Source organism: Anas acuta, chromosome W, assembly GCF_963932015.1.
Source record: "Anas acuta chromosome W, bAnaAcu1.1, whole genome shotgun sequence".
Lineage (NCBI taxonomy): Eukaryota > Metazoa > Chordata > Aves > Anseriformes > Anatidae > Anas > Anas acuta.
Genome location: NC_089016.1, coordinates 2632783 through 2650730, shown reverse-complemented (window position 1 = coordinate 2650730; position 17948 = coordinate 2632783). Strand labels below are relative to the sequence as shown.

The following is a 17948-nucleotide window of genomic DNA, read 5'->3' as shown; positions in this document are numbered from 1 at the left end:
GGCACCTGGCTGGCATGGTGTTTGTGTGATGCCCTCTGCCCAAATACCTGAAAGGCCCATGCAGAACCTGCCTTGGCTGTGGTTTTTCAAGTGTCTTGTGCCTGAGTACATGAGCAGAGAGCAGCAGGTATGTGGCTCGGTTGTGTCTATCTGAGGAGTTGAAAGTCCATCAGGAAGGCCACATAGCCCGGAAGATCATGGTGAGGTTCCTTGTGTCTGGTCAGCTGACAGGCCATGGGAATGTTGATGAGTGTCGATGCCTGTGTGAAGGATGGTTTCTGAGATGTTGGAACTTTCCTTGCTCATGGGAAACAACATGGAAGAGGAAACCTGACTCAAAGTGAAGCTTTGATGGTGGGAGGTGGACATGAGAAGGAAGATACTTTAGTGGAGGGGATGTGTTATAGTGTCAGAGGTATCCTGGAGGAAATCCATTCTCAGTCCATGGGTTTGTGTTTCAGGAAGAGCTGGAGAGGGTACAGACATCAATGAATGCACAGAAATTCCTATGTGAGTGTCAGGTGGGAAAGCCAGATGAATGTTTGCAGCCTGCAGGGAAACAGAGACAGGTGTGGAACAGTATAGGATAGCCAGCAGTGGAGAAGGACAAGGGCACTGGCAAGGCAAAGCTTAGCCAAGAAAACCAAGGTCTTGTCCTTGGCTATGGCAGGTCTCTTCCACCAAGGCCTAGGAGGAGATGTGGTTCTCTAACATGACAATACAACTGGGGCTCCTCACCTTTTTGTACCTCCTGACAGAGGCCTGGAGCTGTCTTTCACTTGGCACTGCATACCACATCCCACTGTCTGAGGAAGTGCCCGGAGCTCCTTTGTGAGAGACAGAAGCTCTCTGCCCAGGGCTGGCAGCAGGCCTTGGCCTTTCTGCTTGATGAAACAAACCCAGCACTTTCTCAGCCTCAGAGCCACCTGCACAGGGCCTTGGCCTACCTGCAATCATGGCCTCCGGTTGCCTGCTCTAAGGACTCCATGGAGCTTTGTCAGAAATGGCCCTCATTGGAACCAATCAATGCTTTCAAGAACTTTGGTGTTTGGCTTCTGTCTTTGGCTGTCATCATGATATCCATCATGACATTTCATCAGTCTGTTCTCAGAAGCTGAAGTCAATAGACTTAGCAGCAACTACACCTTGGGACTTATTAAGACATAGAAAGGCCTAAGAGTCTCTTAAGGAGGTCTGGACAGGTAGGAGAAGTTGGACACTGTGCTGACAACCTTGCTCCTCACCTCCCCAGCTCACACCATTTCTCTCATTGATCCCCTAGGACGTGCATCACTTCTCCTGACATCAGATTTCTCCACTCAAGTCTGCAGTTGCACCTTGTAGTTCCCTTGTCCCAAATCCCTCCTACTTTCCTTAGAACATCCTATAACATACAAAGAAGCTACAAAGGTTCTGGTTTTCTCAGTGCCAGCTAGCAGCGTCCTTCCTCAGCACAGAGGAGAACTGAAACACAGGGCTGCTTTAGCCCACCAGAGATCACAATTTTCAGTGGTCTGATTCTCAGCTTTCAGCAAACACAACCCACACAGATCCTTGCTTCATGTACACTTTGATTGATGAGGATATTTCTCTGGAGTTTCACAGAGAGACATATTTTTTCTGAAGCCTGTAGCTCATCAGCTGAGATTTCTTCCAGATGAGAAAGCCAGGTGTGAGACAAGAAGAGGAAAGGAGCTTCTCTTAACCCCCACCATGGGCAATAGCCCAAGTGCAACATATATAACCAAGTTGCCAAAGTACTGAGCTGATGCAGCCCACTGGGGGCTCCTTGGAAAAGGAATTAGATGTGAAGAGAGGGGTCCAGCTGGAGAAGAGATACCATGCAGATGAGAGTCTGTGAATAAAACTAGGTGGAATAACCCGGACATTGGTTTCTGGGGCCATTTCCGATGCCTTTGGTTATCTGAAAATTCTGCATGGATCAGAAAATATGACATAGGCCTTTAAGGTGACTGTCCCCCAATAACACTAGCTGCAGGAGATAGAAAATACATGTACTGGGACAGCTTCTGTTCTCTTCTCTGCTGGGTGCTTGCAAAACAGTGTTCCCCTTCCTTGACCATCTCCACCAGAATGAGGAGTTCATGTATCAGGCTTGGATGTGAACCCCGTGCACCTACATTTCAATGTGAGGCTCCTGAGACAATTTGGGATCCATATCTCTTGTCCTTAGCAGCACCAGCAAAAGCAATTGTGCCCACTGGGTCTCCCCATCCTGCATTTGCATTCAGAAGAGAGGTAGCTTTTAAACTAGAAGAGGGTAGATTTAGATTGGATATTCAGAGGAAACTGTATTCTCTGAGAGTGTGAGGCACTGGAACAGGTTGACCAGAGGAGCTGTAGGTGTCCCATCCCTGGAAATATTCAAGGCCAGGCTTAATGGGGCTTTGAGCAACCCGGTCTGGTGGAAGGTGCCCCTGACTATGGCAGGGCAGTTGGAACTGGTTGATCTTTAAGGTGCCTTTGAAACTAAATCTTTCTATGTTCTTGTGATCTTATGATTAACGTGACTGACCAGACTTGTTTCCTGTCACTGCCTCCCATTCTTTTTTTTCCTCATTGCATGGGAAAAAGTCTTGGATCAGATCCCCTCAGTGCTTAGCTGATTGTCAGGGCTAAACCACAACATATTGCTGTTGGTGATTGGGCTTGAGCTTCTGCTAAAACTATTACAGCTAATGGGTTAATCTCAACAAGTTTTCCTGATGAAGCCAGTGCACAGATTCCTCTTTGCAAAGAGCAAGGCAGGGCATTTGTGGTCTAAGACCAGCCCAAGCCCCATGTTAAAAGTCCTTAAAACTCCCCGCTTCTGAGCTTCCCATTTTCCTGCCTAAGTGCACCCATTCTGCCCTGGGACAGGTCCTGAGGGGACAACACAGCCCATGGAGAAACTACTTCACTGCTTCAAACCCATCATCTCCTCCCCCACCCTTGCATTTTGAGGTGGTCGCTTTTTGCAGTCATTTGCTCTGATCCTTTCTATGTCTAAACACATAGGGAAAGGTGAAGGAGAAAATGTCTGTCTTTGCTGAACAAGTTTCTCTTGTGGTTTTTGTTTTAGTTTTGTTTATTTTCCTGTTCGAGGAGTACTTTGATTTACAGAAGAGAGTAATTTACTACAATCATCAGAGACTTGAGTAATGAGTTTAACCTTCTTCACTACTGGTACCTGTGAGAACTTGTTCTCCTGAGGCTTCCCCAACAATCACTGAAACAAGAGAAAGTGCTCATGTCTGGGTCATCCCAGCCTAGAACTGCCATGCAAAATAAAGGTGAGGGATCTCTTTCAGATGCTCTTCTCTCTCTCAGCATTGATGGGATGGGAGTAAGTTAAATAGCTCAACCTGAAGGATGTGACTTTTAGTCAACTGAAATATAAGCCTACACAGTAGTACTTGGCACTTTGCTTTTTTTAGGCACTTCCTCTTTGTACTACAAGGACTATCCTCAAGCTTTTGAAGAGGACAAGATTTTTCCACCTCTCAGAAAAGCAAGGAATTTAGTTGAGAATGTCTGATAGTAAGAACGAAGAGCAATTCTGGATATATTTGCTTTTCAGTGAAGAATGAAGTCAGATGAGATTGTGATAGATCTGTTTCTACGGACCTGCTGGGACCATAATGAATTTTGACCTTAATTTACAGTACTAAAAAAGGCAAGCTACACTTGGTCCGCATTTTTCTTCTTTCCTAAAGAAATAAGGGAAGATGACAAAGAAGAAATCACAGCATTACAAAAGAAAGACCTGAAATTTCTTTGTCCTGAAATAAACCAGGGGATCCTCAGCTGCTGGTAGTCCAAAAAGGCAAGTACTGAAGAGGAGAGAGAATAACTTTCAATATACTTATTTGAATTTATGGCTTAGCATCTACAAAATAGAAAATATTTGTGCAGAAGATGAGATTTCCTTTTGAAACATTGCTACAATGGTTGTTTGCAATTGTTCTGAGTAAATGAGGACCTTCCTGGGAACAGGGTGCAATCGCTAACAACCCCCTATTAGTCCTATGTTCTTGAGAAAGAATCATTTCTGGCTGATGGACAAAGGTGGAAAGAAGACAAGAAATTCCCTGTTGACTCATCTTGATATGTGAAACACAAAAGTCCCTCTCTCTGTTGTATAGAAAGCCTGCAAGCAAGGAAAGAGAGAAGGAAGGAGATAGCCTCCTGTCCAGATAATGAAATTATTGTACCTGTACTTTTGCCATGTTCCTGCCTCAGCAGGATGAATGGAAATTGGGCATGGGAACACGCAATGGAACTGTTGTTTCTGAATTCATCCTCACAAGTTTCTCAGAGCTTGATCAAAGGCTACAGCTATTTCTATGCCTGGTCCTTCTACTCATGTACCTGACAACGGTGATGGGGAATGCAGCCATCGTTTTCCTGGTGTGTGTGGATAACCGCCTGCAAACCCCCATGTACTATTTCATTGGCAATCTGGCATTCCTGGAAATCTGGCTTACGTCCTCCACAAGCACCAAACTGTTGGTAATTCTGAGCTTTGGCAGGAGAACAATCTCAGTAGGAAGATGCTTTGCCCAGGCCTCCTTCTATTTTGCCCTGGGTGGTTCAGAGTTTGTTCTCCTTGTTGTCATGTCCTTTGACCGTTACATTGCCATCTGCCAGCCTTTGCGCTATGCTGCCATCATGAAGCACTGGCTCTGCATCCAGCTGGTGGTTGCTGTTTGGGTCATGGGCTTCATGTTCTTGAGTTACCGCCTGGTGCTGCTCTCCAAGCTCACTTTCTGTGGTTCGAACAAGATCCAGCATTTTTTTTGTGACTCCACTCCCTTATTCCAACTGTCCTGCTCTGATGTCACCCTGCTTTGGAAAACTGAATCTGTTTTCATATTGTTTATCGTGCTGTCTTCCTTGTGTCTAACTCTGGCATCTTACACGTGCATCTTATTCTGTATTCTGCAAATGCCAGCAGCCTCTGCAAGGAGAAAAGCTTTTTCTACATGCTCTTCCCATCTCACCACCTTGGCCATTGCCTATGGAAGCTGCATTGCTCTCTACGCACCCTCCTCAGGACATGTTTCTTTGGAGACCAACAGCATTGTAGCTTTGCTGAACACTGTCCTGTACCCATTCTTAAACCCATTCATCTACAGTCTTAGAAACAAGGCTGTGATGCTGGCCCTGAAGGAAGTCATGGCCCGTACAACAGCACAGCTTTTCCCCTAATCGTGATGCATTTCTGAAGAGCAATTTGAGTTCTCTGCTGTCATATCTTATGTAGTATCACCTCTGTATGTATGTGACCTCCACATGCAGATGTCTCCCTGGTTTTATGTTCTTGCTGGATTGTGTTAGGCTGTGTTCATCTGCACACAAAACGAAGACCCAAGGAAATGATGTCAGGATAAGTAATTCAGTTCATGGCCTGTTCTGACTGCTTCCAGACCCATCACAGGAGAGCCCTCAGCTCATCAAGGACCCATCTCCATGAGCCCAGAAGAGCACAAAGCACAATGGCAGGTGGGAACCCAAGTCACTGGCTCCTGTGGAACCAAGATCCTGTCCCAGCTCCTTCCAGGACTGCCTTGGGAGGGCTGTCACCCCACTGTCCAGGCAGAAACCCATCCAGATGCATCACTGGCAGCAGCTCTCCGCATCACCATTTGGACTAAGGGGATTGCTGCCAAGGGCTGTAGGTCACCTGGTGGTTGTACATAGGGGTAAGTGCAGCAGCTGGACTAGAACCAGGGCATCAGAGGGCCCATGTGTCATTGTAGTCAGCAACAGGAGAGATGGGAGTGTGTTGACTTATGTGTGTGTGCCTGTGTCTTTGTGAGTGTGTGTTAGATTGGGGTGGTGTGTGCCAGCAGCTACAGTGGGGCTGCATCCATAAGGGTTCATAAGTCCAACTGTCTTTGACTGCACAGACTGGGAGCCAGGAATTTGTCCTGGGCAGCCTGAGTATCTGATCCCAACTACTGCAGGGATCTACCTTGCACACACGCACATGCACATGCATTTGCGCACACAAGCACTTTACATTTCCCAATAATGGGCCTCCATCTTGCTCATCCAGACAGGGGATCAGGATAATGCTGCTGCTGTTGTTTGTGTTTGTGTGAATGCTGAGTGTGCCTGCCTGCATTCACCTGTGTCCTGTGTCATTGTGGACTGCACTCTGCTGCTAAAGGGATTGAGAAAAACACATTAGTGATATCAGTCGTGGCATACCTCTTGTCTGGCTTTGATCCTAGTTCATATTGGAGTTCTACCACGTCCAGCACTGCAGCACTCAGTAGTGGCATGATTTCATTCAGGCCACGATAGTCCAATGTTAGTCTCCACTTTTCGTCAACCATTCACACTGACAATATGGGACCATTAAAGGGTGAGCAAGTCTTGTGATCACTTCTTGTCTCTCCAGTCAATAAACCAGCTCATGAATGTGAATCAGGGAATCTTAGTGCAATATTGCTCCCTGTGCACCACTGGGGTAGTGATCAGCATCTGCTGCTCTTTGACCTTCAGCAACCCCACAAAAGAAGGGTCCTCTAAGAGACTGAGCAAGACAAACAGCTGTTTAATCTCACTGTCTTAAAGAGGCTGCACTTCAGCCTCCAATACAGTTAACTGTCAGGATTCCCCTGTCACTCCAGAGATAAAAATGAGTTCTGCCCATTTATAGCTGGATGACATTGCAGTACACTGTACGCTGGTGTCCACTAGAGCCTCATACTTCTGTGGGTCTGATGTGTCAGGCCATCGAACCCAGACAATCCAATAAACTCAGTTGTCCCTCCACCTGATTGGAGGCAGAGCACCCTTAGTCCTGGTCAGAGTATTCATGGAAATTGGAGCAGCAATTTTGCTGGAAGTTTCCTTCCTACACCCCCCACCCCCCCCTCCCCTTTTGCAATTGTTTTTCCTTGTAACTTACATACCCATGCCTCTAGGGTTGAGGTAGATTTCCCATTCCCCTTTCTCATGTCCTCTCCATGGTCACATGGGGTAAAACAACAGAGTGGTATGTTGTGTGGACCCACCATATCCCCTTTCTTGAGCAGAGGCATGTTTACTCCTAGTAGCTGAGGTACTGGTTCATGCATGTAGAGGGAGGAAGGTATATGCTCTTTGAGTTGGTGGACCTCTTGGGAAAGTTTCTCCACAACCAAGACACATGCCCATAGTGCAGAAGAAATGCCTGCCATGACCGTGTTGCATCTAAGGGGATCTACTTTCCATTAGGGCTCTCTGCACAAGAAAAGTCTTAGAAAAACAGACCATAGAAAGATAAATACTGTAAAGGAGTTCATGAGAGTTCTGGAAGATGGGGCAAGTTTCTAACTCCCTGAAACTCATACAGCAACTGGGCAAAATGGAATCATAGAATCACTAGGGTGGGAGAGAGTTCCAAGGTCATCTGGTCCAACCATGCCCCTACTACCAATGTCACCCACTAAATCATGTCCTTAAGTGCCAGTTCCAACCTCTCTTTAAAAACCCCCCAAGGACGGTGACACTACTGCTTTCCTAGGCAACCCATTTCAATGCCTGACTACTCTTTCTGAGAATAAATGTCTTCTAATTTCCAAATTAAACCTCCCTGGAGCAACCTGAGGCCATTCCCTCTAATGAAGAACTGGTCCAGGGCATTGCCTTGGCAAAGGGGAATGGACAATGTACAGGCAGTGTGCACCATGGCTTTGAGAAAACCACTGCCCTGTTGAGGAATAGCCCTGATGAGAAGGACCTGAGGGTTCTGGTTGAAGAGAAGCTCAACATGAGTCAGGAATGTCTACTTGCAACCCCAAAAACCTACAATATCCTGGGCTGCATCTAAAGCAGAGTGACCAGCAGGTTGAGGGAGGTGATTCTCCCTCTCTACTCTGCTCTTGTGAGACCCCACCTGGAGTTCTGCATCCAGCTCCGGGGCCTCAGCACAACAGACACATAAGATTTTGGACATAGGCCTCAGAGAGTGGGACCAGAGCAGAGCCACAGCAATAATCAGTGGAGTGGAACACCTCTCCTGTGAAGGCAGGCTGAGCCAGTTGGGTTCATTGAGCCTAGAGAAGAGCAGACTCTGGGGGGAATCTTTTTCTTGCCTTCCAGTACTTAAAGGAAACTTACAAGTAACATGGGGAGAGACTTTTTCCAACTATAACCAGTTTGTGATTCAGTCATTCTGGAATGTCTTGCAATGTCTCTGAGAACTTTCCTGTAGTATCATTGCACCAGCTGTACTCCAGGTTCCCAAGGGCAGAGACTCATTTTGAGAATGACACCACTCACTGTGTAACCTTGAGGAGCAGGGATTACAAACAGCGGCGAGGCCTCAAAACACAGCATTGTCATGCACTCTAACTCCACAGTCTAGCCCTTTCTTCCCTGAGTCAGAAGGGACCTCTGGAGGTGTTCACTACCATAATCTTCTCTGAGCAGTTACAGCTCAGGATATAGATCAGGATAGTCAGTGCTTTCTGCAGCTGGGTATTGAAATCTCTGGGCCCATGACCCAGTCTTGATCCACAGTAACTGTTCCCCCAGTATAGACAGTGATGCCAGCAGAAGGATGGAGCTGGTCAAATTTCAAAGATTAGCTCCCCTTGGGCAGTGGGGAATGGCAGTCCCCACACTCCCCACATGTGGTCCCCAAGCTGTTGGTACTACTATGCAGAACAAACAGGCTGTACAGAGGTACTTCAGACAAAGGTACTTCACGAAGGGGGAATTGAATCACTCCCCACCTTCCCTTCCCTCTGCCTGCTGGGTGCCCACTCTCTTCCCTGAGATTGCGGAGTCACAGGTTCCCTGAAATACCTGGCTTTAGTTCTTTCCCTGTGGCTGAGCTCACAGTGGGAGATCTCTCACTTTCAGAGGGGCTGCAGTCACTGCCCACACCAGACTCCCATGTCCCTGGAGGTATCCTGGGCTCTGCAGGCAGCTCCAGATTCCCCTTCTGAAGGACATCACCTATGGATCACATGTGGGAATGGCCATGGCTATGTAATGCAGTGACCATTCCCTGCCTCTGCTGTCAGCAGACACCCATGGGTGAGTGTTAAATCTAGTCCTTGGTCTCTGACAGGTCACAATGCAAAAATGAGCCATTCCCTCCTGAACTGAAGCAAGAACAGATCCTTGTGGGGAGCAATTCTTTGGGCCTATTCTTGACAAGTTTTTGGGGGAAAGGAAGTCCCAGGCTTCACGCATTGCACTGGGGTAATTCCATTTTATTACTGAGATGTCATGAGATAGTCTTCACTGACTCACAGTGTTAGGTGAGTGTTAGTAGGCTGTCTATACAGCCTACTAATGGGACAGAACAAGTTTGTTCGTTCACAGCAGTGGGGGGAATCCAAATATTTATGTACAAATGCAAGGAACAGAAGCAGTAATAATGACCTACCCACCCCCCCCCCCCAAAAAAAAAAAAAAGAAAAAAGTAATTAATAATAATAATAGTAATGAGTACAAAGAAAACAGAAGCTTGGAAGGAGATTTACTTGTATTCATTATTGGACAGTGAAGGGATCTTTCTAAGTACTGGAAAACATTCCCCATATCTGTCTCCTAACAGCACACTTGAGCTCCTTGTTTTGAATGCTGTAGATGAGGGGGTTCAGAGCTGGGGGCACCATGGAGTACAAAACTGCCAGCAAAAGGTTGAGGAATGGAGAAGAGATGGAAGGGGGCTTCAGGTAGGCAAATATGCCAGTGCTGATGAACAGGGAGACCACAGCCAGGTGAGGGAGGCACGTGGAAAAGGCTTTGTGCCGGCCCTGCTGTAAGGGGATCCTCAGCACAGCCCTGAAGATTGGCACATAGGACAGCACAAGGAAAACAAAACACCCAAATGCTAAAACAACACTAACCACAAGAAGCCCAGCTTCTCTTAGGTACGCATCTGAGCAGGAGAGCTTGAGGATCTGGGGAAATTCACAGAAGAACTGGTCCAGGAGATTTCCCTGGCAGAGGGGCAGTGAAAATGTATTGGCTGTGTGCAGCACAGCATAGAGAAAAGTACTGCCCCAGACAGCTGCTGCCATGTTGACACAAGTTCTGTTGGCCATTATTGTCCCATAGTGCAGGGGTTTGCAGATGGCAATGTAGCGGTCATAGGCCATGATGGTGAGGAGATAAAACTCTGCTGCGACAAAGAGAATATAGAAAAAGACTTGGGTAGCACAGCCTGCATAGGAAATGGTTGTGGTATCCCACAGGGAATTGGCCATAGCTTTGGGAACAGTGGTGGTAATAGTGCCCAGGTCAATGAGAGAGAGGTTGAAGAGGAAGAAGTACATGGGAGTGTGGAGGCGGTGGTCGCAGGCTATGGCTGTGAGGATGAGGCCGTTGCCCAGGAGGGCAGCCAGGTAGATGCCCAGGAAGAGTCCAAAGTGCAGGAGCTGCAGCTGGCGTGTGTCTGTGAATGGCAGGAGGAGGAACTCTGTGGGGAAGCTGCTGTTGGACATTTGCTGTCCTCTCAGGGCAGGGTTGGCTATCCATGGAGGAAAAAAAGAGGGACAAGTTAGAGAGACCTCTCAGCAAAATTCACACCTTCTCCCACAGAAATTACTTTTCCATGAGTTGAATGAGGAATGAATCAGCTCATCTCCAGCCCTCCCAACTGGATGACAGCATGTCTGACAGTTTAAAATGAAACTTGGGCACCTTGTTCCCAAAAAGATGCCCTCAGGGCAGGGCCCAGCAATCCATGTCAGAACAGAAGCTTACACCCACCTGCACCCCTGACAAAGAGATTAAGAGACCCCCACAGAGGTGGACAAATGAGAAAGAATACCACAATGCCCCTACCTGCTTACACAGAGAAAGGGAGATGGGCATGCAGGGAAGCCTTCACATTACTAAGCTTGCATGCCACCTTTGGAAGTGACATTGCAGGGCAGGTACTCTTAGCCTCATCATTGCGTATCACCTCTCAAGACACAGGCTTCTCTCTTATTCTGGAGGTCCAGCTGAGGAGGAGGTGGCTCATGCCCTAAAGCCCCTGAGGGCAGAGGCTGTGCTGGGTGTCAGAGGAGAGCAGGGGGTTGCTGCAGAGAAGGGGCCTGCACTGCAGGCCTGGCAGGGAGTGCCTGAATCCCCCCCTCCCTAGGTGTTTCAGGCAGCAGCTCCCTCTCCATCCCTGCCCAGGTCTCTGATGCCTGGAGGTGTCCCGGCTGGGAGCTGCTTCCCTGTTCCCACATCTCCTCCTTGCCATTGCTCACAGACCCCATTCCACCTGCTGTGTGCTCAGCTCTGTCTTGCAGACACTGCCTGTTCCTGTGTAATTTTCAGGAATATCTCCATGTGTTTGGTGGCTAAGGAGTAGCACGTACCTATCAAGAGCTAAGAAGAACTGGGCTCTCAGGGGCTTCATCAAAACGTGGAAATAAATTCCCATCTCCCACTGCCACCCAGAAAAGCAAGAGGAGAGAAGTCAAAATGCAAACACCTTCCCTTCAGGAATTCCTTGCTCTCATCTTCCTGAAGGGTCCCCTCCATAATACCCTCAGTGTGCTCTGGAGCCTGACTCATAGAGAAGCATCTGGACAGGAGGAGAGTCCTGCTGACTTATGGGGTTCCTCGTAGACCTACAGATCTCTTTCAGTGTAATGATCTTGGAGCTTGTTTTACTAATACAAACCTGATAACTTCATTATGATCCTCCTGACTGCCTTTCAGGGAAGAAAAGTTAAAGCACAGACTCCAGAGTGTCTTCCCTTCAGGTAGTCCCTGCCTTGGTTTTCACTGTCAAGAATATCCCCAAAGACGCAGTGGGGGTGCTGTCAGCTGTGAGCAGCCTGCCCCAGGCAGCAGCATCTGGCAACGCTCTGCCCTGTCCTGCCAGGGGACCCCTTCCACCCACAGCTTCTTCCCGCAGCACCCTGGGCAGCTCCCCAGGCAGGCTGAGTGCTGAGCCTGGCAGGCAGCAGAGGCAATGCCCCAGCACACAGCCCCTGGGGCACAGCAGGGACCCTGCTCTGCACCACAGCCCTGGCCACCCCTGACTGCAACCTGTCTGCACACCCAGCAGCCAGCCCTGCAAGAAGGAACTCTCAAGTCCTGTCCTGATAGTTTTCACAGGTGAGCCCTGCTCTGGACCTTGTTCTTCTCTTTTCCAAAGAAGCTGTGAGAGTCCTCCTGAAAGATCCCATAGGCTGTGGGTTTTTCCATCAAATCTGGAGATGGCACCAGGAACAACTGCAGCCAGAGACTTACCCTGTTCAGGGCTGTGAAGATTTCTCCCACAGTGAGCTCTCAGTGTCCCCCACCTTCACACTGCCTTTAACATCTCCCTCCCTTCTCTCAGCTGCCCTTGTCCCCTGAAGGCAGTGTCCCCAGCCCTGCTGTGATGTGCAGAGGAGCTGTTCCTGGGCAGAGCTGTCTCTCTGCAACACTGCCCGCTTGCCAGGTGCTCCCCTTGGTCCCAGGAGCCCGGCCCAGTTCAGCAGAAGAGCTCCAGCCCCAGGCTTTGCTGTCTCTTTACTTCTTGTCTCCCTTGAGATGTCCTTGGGGCTTCAGGGCTGACACCTCCTGCAAGGCAACAATCACTTTTGCAGAACATAATTTGAAGTCAACTGAAATAATGAAGTCATCTGAAATAATTAACAAATGTCTCTTTGAAACAACAGAGAGAGGCTGAGTACAGAATTACGGTTAGTCCTAACAGAGTTTGATTGTCACTGAGAGGTGCAAACAATCCCTCTGGAAAACTCTGTTTATGGCCAATAACAAAGAGGACACACAGGCAGGGATGGGAAGATGCTATCTACCCTTGTGCGGGGCACTGATCCATATGAGGCATCTCATCCCCGGCTGGACACTCTTGATCCATGTGGTGATCCTTGTGTGATGAAGCTCCCCTCACACACCCCACAAACCCACGGGAGCTTGTTCAGTTGGTTCAGTTCAGTGTGGCCTCTATGTGTGTGAGCAGCTGGAGTGCATGGAGCTCTGCCTGGGGATGAGCGAGGATCTGACAGCAAGCTGATGGGTGAGGAGAAAGGGAGGGTAGGGACAGGGGACATTATAGTGGGAGTCTGCTGCAGGCCACCTGATCAGCAAGACCAGCAGGTGAGGCCCTCTATAAACACATAGAAGCAGCCTCACATTCAAAAGCCCTGGTCCTCAGGAGGGACTTCAACCATCCTGGTATCTGCTGGAGGGACAGCACAGCAGGGCACAGCCAATCCAGGAAGGTCCTTTTATGCATTAATGATACCTTCCTTCTTCCATTGATAGCAGAGAGAAGTGCTATGCTGGACCTCATTCTCAGCAACAAGGAGGGGCTGGTGGGGAATGTGAAGCTCAAGGGCAGCCTGGGCTGCAGTGGCTGTCATATGGTGCAGTTTAGGATGCTAAGTGCAGCAAGGAGGGAACACAGAAGACTCACTACCCTGGACTTCAGGAAAGAAGACTTGGCCTCGTTGGGCATCTCCTTTGTAGAGTCCCATGGGACAAAGCCCTTCAGGAAAGAGGGACCAAAGAGGATAAAGCTGCTTGGTCTTCATGGATCACCTCTTCCAAGCTGTGGTGGTTTTACTTGGGTGGGCAGCTGAGCTCCAACACAACCACTCTATCACTCCCCTTTCCTCAAAAAGAAAGGGGGAGAAAATACGACGCAAAGGGCTCAAAGGTTGAGAGAAGGACAGGGAGAGTGCTCAAAAACTATTGTGATGGGCAAAACAGACTCAGAGTAGGGAGATAGAATGTAAAATATATTGCCTATTACTAGCAAGCTAAAAAGGTGAGAAACAAAGTAAAGAAAGCCCAGAACACTTTCCCCCATCTACCATCTTCCACCTCCTCCTCCCGAGCAGCACAGGGGAACAGGGGAAGGGGGTCTGTGGTCAATCTATAGCACTTTGTTTCTGATCTTCTTGGTCACTCTCTTCCCCTGCTCCAATGTGGGGTCCCTCCCATGGGATCACATCCTTCCCGAACTGATCCTGTGTGGGCTTCCCACAGGCAGCAACTCTTCCAGAACTGCTTCAGATATGGGTCCGTACCACGGGGTCCATCCCTCAGAAGCACACTGTTCCAACCTGGGTCCCCCACGGGCAGCAGCTCCTGCCAGGTCACCTGCTCCTGCGTGGGCTCCTCTCCACGGGCTACAGCTCTGGTCCAGAATCTACTCTGGTGGGGTTCCTCCACAGGCTGCAGCCTTCTTCAGTGCAGGTTCACCTGCTCCACCATGGTCTCCTTCATGGCCATTTCTCTAAGGAGAGAACTGGTGCAAGGGATCTACAAGGTGCAACTGTAGACTTCTGTGGAGAAGTCTGATGTCAGGAGAAGTGATGCAAATCCTGGTGGGGCAATGACAGAAATAGTGGGGTTGGAAGGTGAGGAGCAAAGTTGTCCATAAAGGGTCAGACTTCTCCTACCGGTCCAGACCTCCTTAAGAGACACTCAGGGCTTGCTATGTCTTAATAAACCCCAAAGTATAGCTTCTGCAAAGTCCAACAACTTCAGCTCCTGAAAGGAGACTGATGAGTCAATTGGAGGTCATGATTACAGGTTGGCCAAGGCACTTTGGAGGTGGCTCTGAGGCTGAGAGAATGCTGGCTTTGGTTCATCAAGCACAAAGACCAAACCCTGATGCCAGCTCTGGGCAGAGATGTTCTGTCCCTCATGTGAGGCTCTGGGCTATTCATCAGACAGTGGGATGTGAGGTATGCAGTGACAATTGAAAGACAATGGTGTGATACATTCTAGCCTCTGTCAGGAGGTGCAAAGAGGTGACTAGCCCCCATTGCTAATAGGACAACATGTCTCCTCCTAGGCCTTGGTGGCAGAGAGACCTGCAATAGCCAAGGGGACAAGACCTTGTTTTTCCTGGCTAAGTCTACTCTTGCCAGAGTCCTTGTCCATCTCCACCACTGGCTGTCCTATGACATCCCACACCCGTCCCAGTTTCCCTGCAGGCTGAAAACATGCATCTTGTTTTCCTACCTTGCTTAGCACTTCTGTGCCTTCACTGATGATTCATGTACCCTCTCCAGCTGTGTCTTGAAACACAAAGGTATGGACGGAGAACAGATTCCCTCCAGGTGACCTCTGACACTAAAGCCTTTTAGTAATGTATCTTCCCTCTCATGCCCTGTCTCTGTCATCCAAATTTCAGTTTCTAGCAAGTTTTCTCTCACCATGATCAGGGTAAGTTTTCTGTGACGAAGGGAAGTTCCAACATCTCAGAAACCATCCTTCACACAGGCATCCCAGCCTATCAGCTTTCCTCTGGCCAGTCAACTGACCAGACAAAAGGAACCTCTCCATGATCTTCCAAGCAATATTACCTTCCTGCAGGCTTTTTAGCTCCTCAGAGAGACACAACCAAGCCACATGCCTGCTCCCAGTCCCTTGCCCAGCCATGCTCCTGCTGATGGCCTATCAGCTCCGGAGGCAAAAGTGACCTCAGAGTCACCAGCCAGACACTTCGTTTTCATTATTAAAGTCCAGGAATGAGGGATTTGAGGATTAGGTGTTCAGGTTAAGGTCTAGGGATTAGACCTTGCCTTCCAGGTTAGGGATTGGGCAGAGACTTAGGTTGAGGCTTTGGTGTTCTGCTTTGTCAACCCATTCAGTGTTTAGGTTATGGGCTGGATTTTTGGTTATGGTTTTATTTCTGCCTGGGTGAGGGCTAGGGTTAAGGCAATTTAATGCTAGGAATTAAGGGCTGTGGATTACAGTGAGCAATGGGGTAAAAAACGGTAAGTGGTTATGTCTGAGTGGTTATGGTCTTTGTCTTCAGGGTAAGGTTCGAGGTTGGTGATTACTACAGAGGATTCATTTCAGGATGAGAGATAGTGCTTAAGAGTAGGCCTAGGGTTTACAGTTACTTGTTAGAAATATTGTCAGAATCTAACATGAATTTATTCCCACTAAGTGTTGCAGCAGCAGTAGCCTTACCTGAACCCCTCTCTCTTCTTCAGAATCTTTCCTTTCTCTTAGCCAACTCCCTCTTACCTCCCCCAAATCTCTCACCTTTATTCTCCCAGCATTTCCCTGGCCTCCCCAAAGGACTCACCCTATTGGGGGCAGCTTTCTGAAGACCTTTATGACCTCAGAGGCTCTGCCTCCCTGCTGTTGGCCAGACAGGTTTTGAGACAGCAGTGACCTCACAGCCAGCATCCACAGGACTACAAGGAGCTGTTGTGCTCAGGAGGCCTCTTTCCAGCACACCCAGGAGCAGTGTGTGCAGGGAATGCCCTGCACAGTCCCTCAGGTACTCTGCCTGCCAACCAGCTCATGCTTCAGAAGGCCTTCCACACATCCAGACTCACGTTTCCACATGCAGCCTTTAGAGAACAAGAGCCCAGCCTAGCCCCTGCTCTGCTGGTCCTCCCTGACACTTGCAGGAGGCCAGCCCAGCCCAGCCTCCCCAGCTCTCCACACCTTCCTGTCCTCTTCCCAGCCCAGCCCAGTAAATTCTTTTCTAAAAAGTTAGTAAGTTATTGTATTCTCCTAAGTCCCTCTCTCACTTCAGTTTGTTTCAAAGTTGATTCATTTGGAGGCCCAGGGACTTGGCAAGAGCTCCCTGTGCTGATGAGCTGGGCTGGGCTCCTGGGCCCAAGGGGAGCTCCTGGAAATTGGGCAACGCTGCAGAGAGACAGCTCTGCCCAGGAGCAGCTCCTCTGCACAGCGCAGCAGGGCTGGGGACACTGCCTGCAGAGGACAAGGGTGGCTGAGAGAAGGGAGGGAGATGTTAAAGGCAGTGTGGAGGGGGGATGCTGAGAGCTCACAGCGGGAGAAATCTTCACAGGCCTGAACAGGGTAAGTCTCTGGCTGCAGGGCAACGCAGCTGTTGTTCCTGGTGCCATCTCCAGATTTGCTGGAAAATCCCTCAACCTATGGGAGGTGTCAGGGGGGGACGCTCAGAGTTTCTTTGGATAAGAGAAGAATGAGAAGCTCCAGAGCGGGGATTACCTGCCAAAGCTGTCACAGGGACAGGGGATGATGGTTTCTTCTTGTGGTGACAGCTGCATGATGCGCAGGCAGGGTGCAAGCAGGATGTACTGCGTCTGGCTGGGATGTTAACTTTCCCTGCAGCAGCCCATACACTGCTGTGCTCTGCACTTGTAGCTAGAACAGCAGTGCTGTCACACCAGTGCTGTGTCTGCTGCTGAGCAGTGCTGACACAGCATCAGGACTCTAACACTCTTAGGGTGTGGGCAAAAAAAAGTGAGAAAAGAAACATCACCAGGGCAGCTGACTTAAACCAACCAAAGGAATTAAATTATCCTTACCTCAATCCGTGAGTTGATCTTTACTTTACTTCTTCTCCTCCTCATCTAAGGAGGGGGAGTGAAACAGCAGTTGTGGTGTTTAGCTGCCTAGCATGGTAAAACCACCACACAGGGGTGGCCAGGGCTGTGGTGCAGAGCAGAGTCCCTGCTGTGCCCCAGGGGCTTTGTGTCGGGACAGGGCCTCTGCCGCCTGCCGGGCTCAGTGCTCAGCCTCCCCGAGGAGCTGCCCAGGTGAGCTGCAGGGAGAAGCTGTGGATGGAAGGAGCCCCCTCCACCTCCAGAGGCTGGTACGTGGGGCAGGCAGCTCACAGTTCCGCAGTACCCACAGGGTATTTCTGGGTATGATTCTTGACAAGGAAGATCGACTCCAGAACTACCTGCAGGGAAAGTACTCTTGAGAGTCTGTGCTTTCACTTTTCTGCCCTGAAGAGCAGTGAGGGAAATGCTAATGGAGTTGTCAGGTTGTGTCAGTCAGTGAGGCAGTTAGAACATTACACTCAAAGAGATCTTTAGGTCTGTGTGGAGCCTCACAATTTTCCTCCACACAGTTTAACCTACATACTTCAATGTTTCCCAAAATATTGTTGGATGTCCTGCTCAGCACCTAATATACAGAGATACCCCTGGTCAGTGGGCACCTGAAATCCATCCCCCGTGGTTTTCAGCAGACGCTGTAGAGCAGTACTGACTCTGGATGAGCCCACAGAGGATCTG

The 17948-nt window shown here is 49.1% G+C and overlaps 3 protein-coding genes across 8 annotated transcripts in view; 2 read left to right on the top strand and 1 right to left on the bottom strand.

Moving 5' to 3' along the window:
- Window positions 1–17948, top strand: part of LOC137847094 (antigen WC1.1-like) — a 433117-nt gene that overhangs the window by 129904 nt on the left and 285265 nt on the right. The window lies entirely within an intron of this gene.
- Window positions 4026–5211, top strand: LOC137847104 (olfactory receptor 6E1-like). The gene has a single exon (XM_068665385.1). It carries the CDS (start codon window positions 4228–4230, stop codon window positions 5209–5211), a length of 984 nt encoding a protein of 327 aa, XP_068521486.1. The 5' UTR covers window positions 4026–4227.
- LOC137847342 (olfactory receptor 14A16-like) lies at window positions 9525–14202 on the bottom strand. The gene is made up of 5 exons (XM_068665627.1): window positions 14173–14202; window positions 13382–13453; window positions 11325–11395; window positions 10726–10733; window positions 9525–10483 (listed from the first exon to the last, which is right to left on the bottom strand). Exons 1-5 carry the CDS (start codon window positions 14200–14202, stop codon window positions 9525–9527), a joined length of 1140 nt encoding a protein of 379 aa, XP_068521728.1.

What these genes read in the sequence shown, in the direction of transcription:
- LOC137847104 (XM_068665385.1), top strand. Translation starts at nt 4,228, where the DNA reads ATGTTCCTGCCTCAGCAGGATGAATGGAAATTGGGCATGGGAACACGC.
- LOC137847342 (XM_068665627.1), bottom strand. Translation starts at nt 14,202, where the DNA reads ATGGCCATGAAGGAGACCATGGTGGAGCAG. An exon ending in AGGAGACCATGGTGGAGCAG is followed by an intron (nt 13,454 to 14,172) that starts GTGAACCTGCAC and finishes TCTTTCCTGAAG; the next exon opens with GGCTTTGTCCCATGGGACTC. An exon ending in CTTTCCTGAAGTCCAGGGTA is followed by an intron (nt 11,396 to 13,381) that starts GTGAGTCTTCTG and finishes TCTGGGTGGCAG; the next exon opens with TGGGAGATGGGAATTTATTT.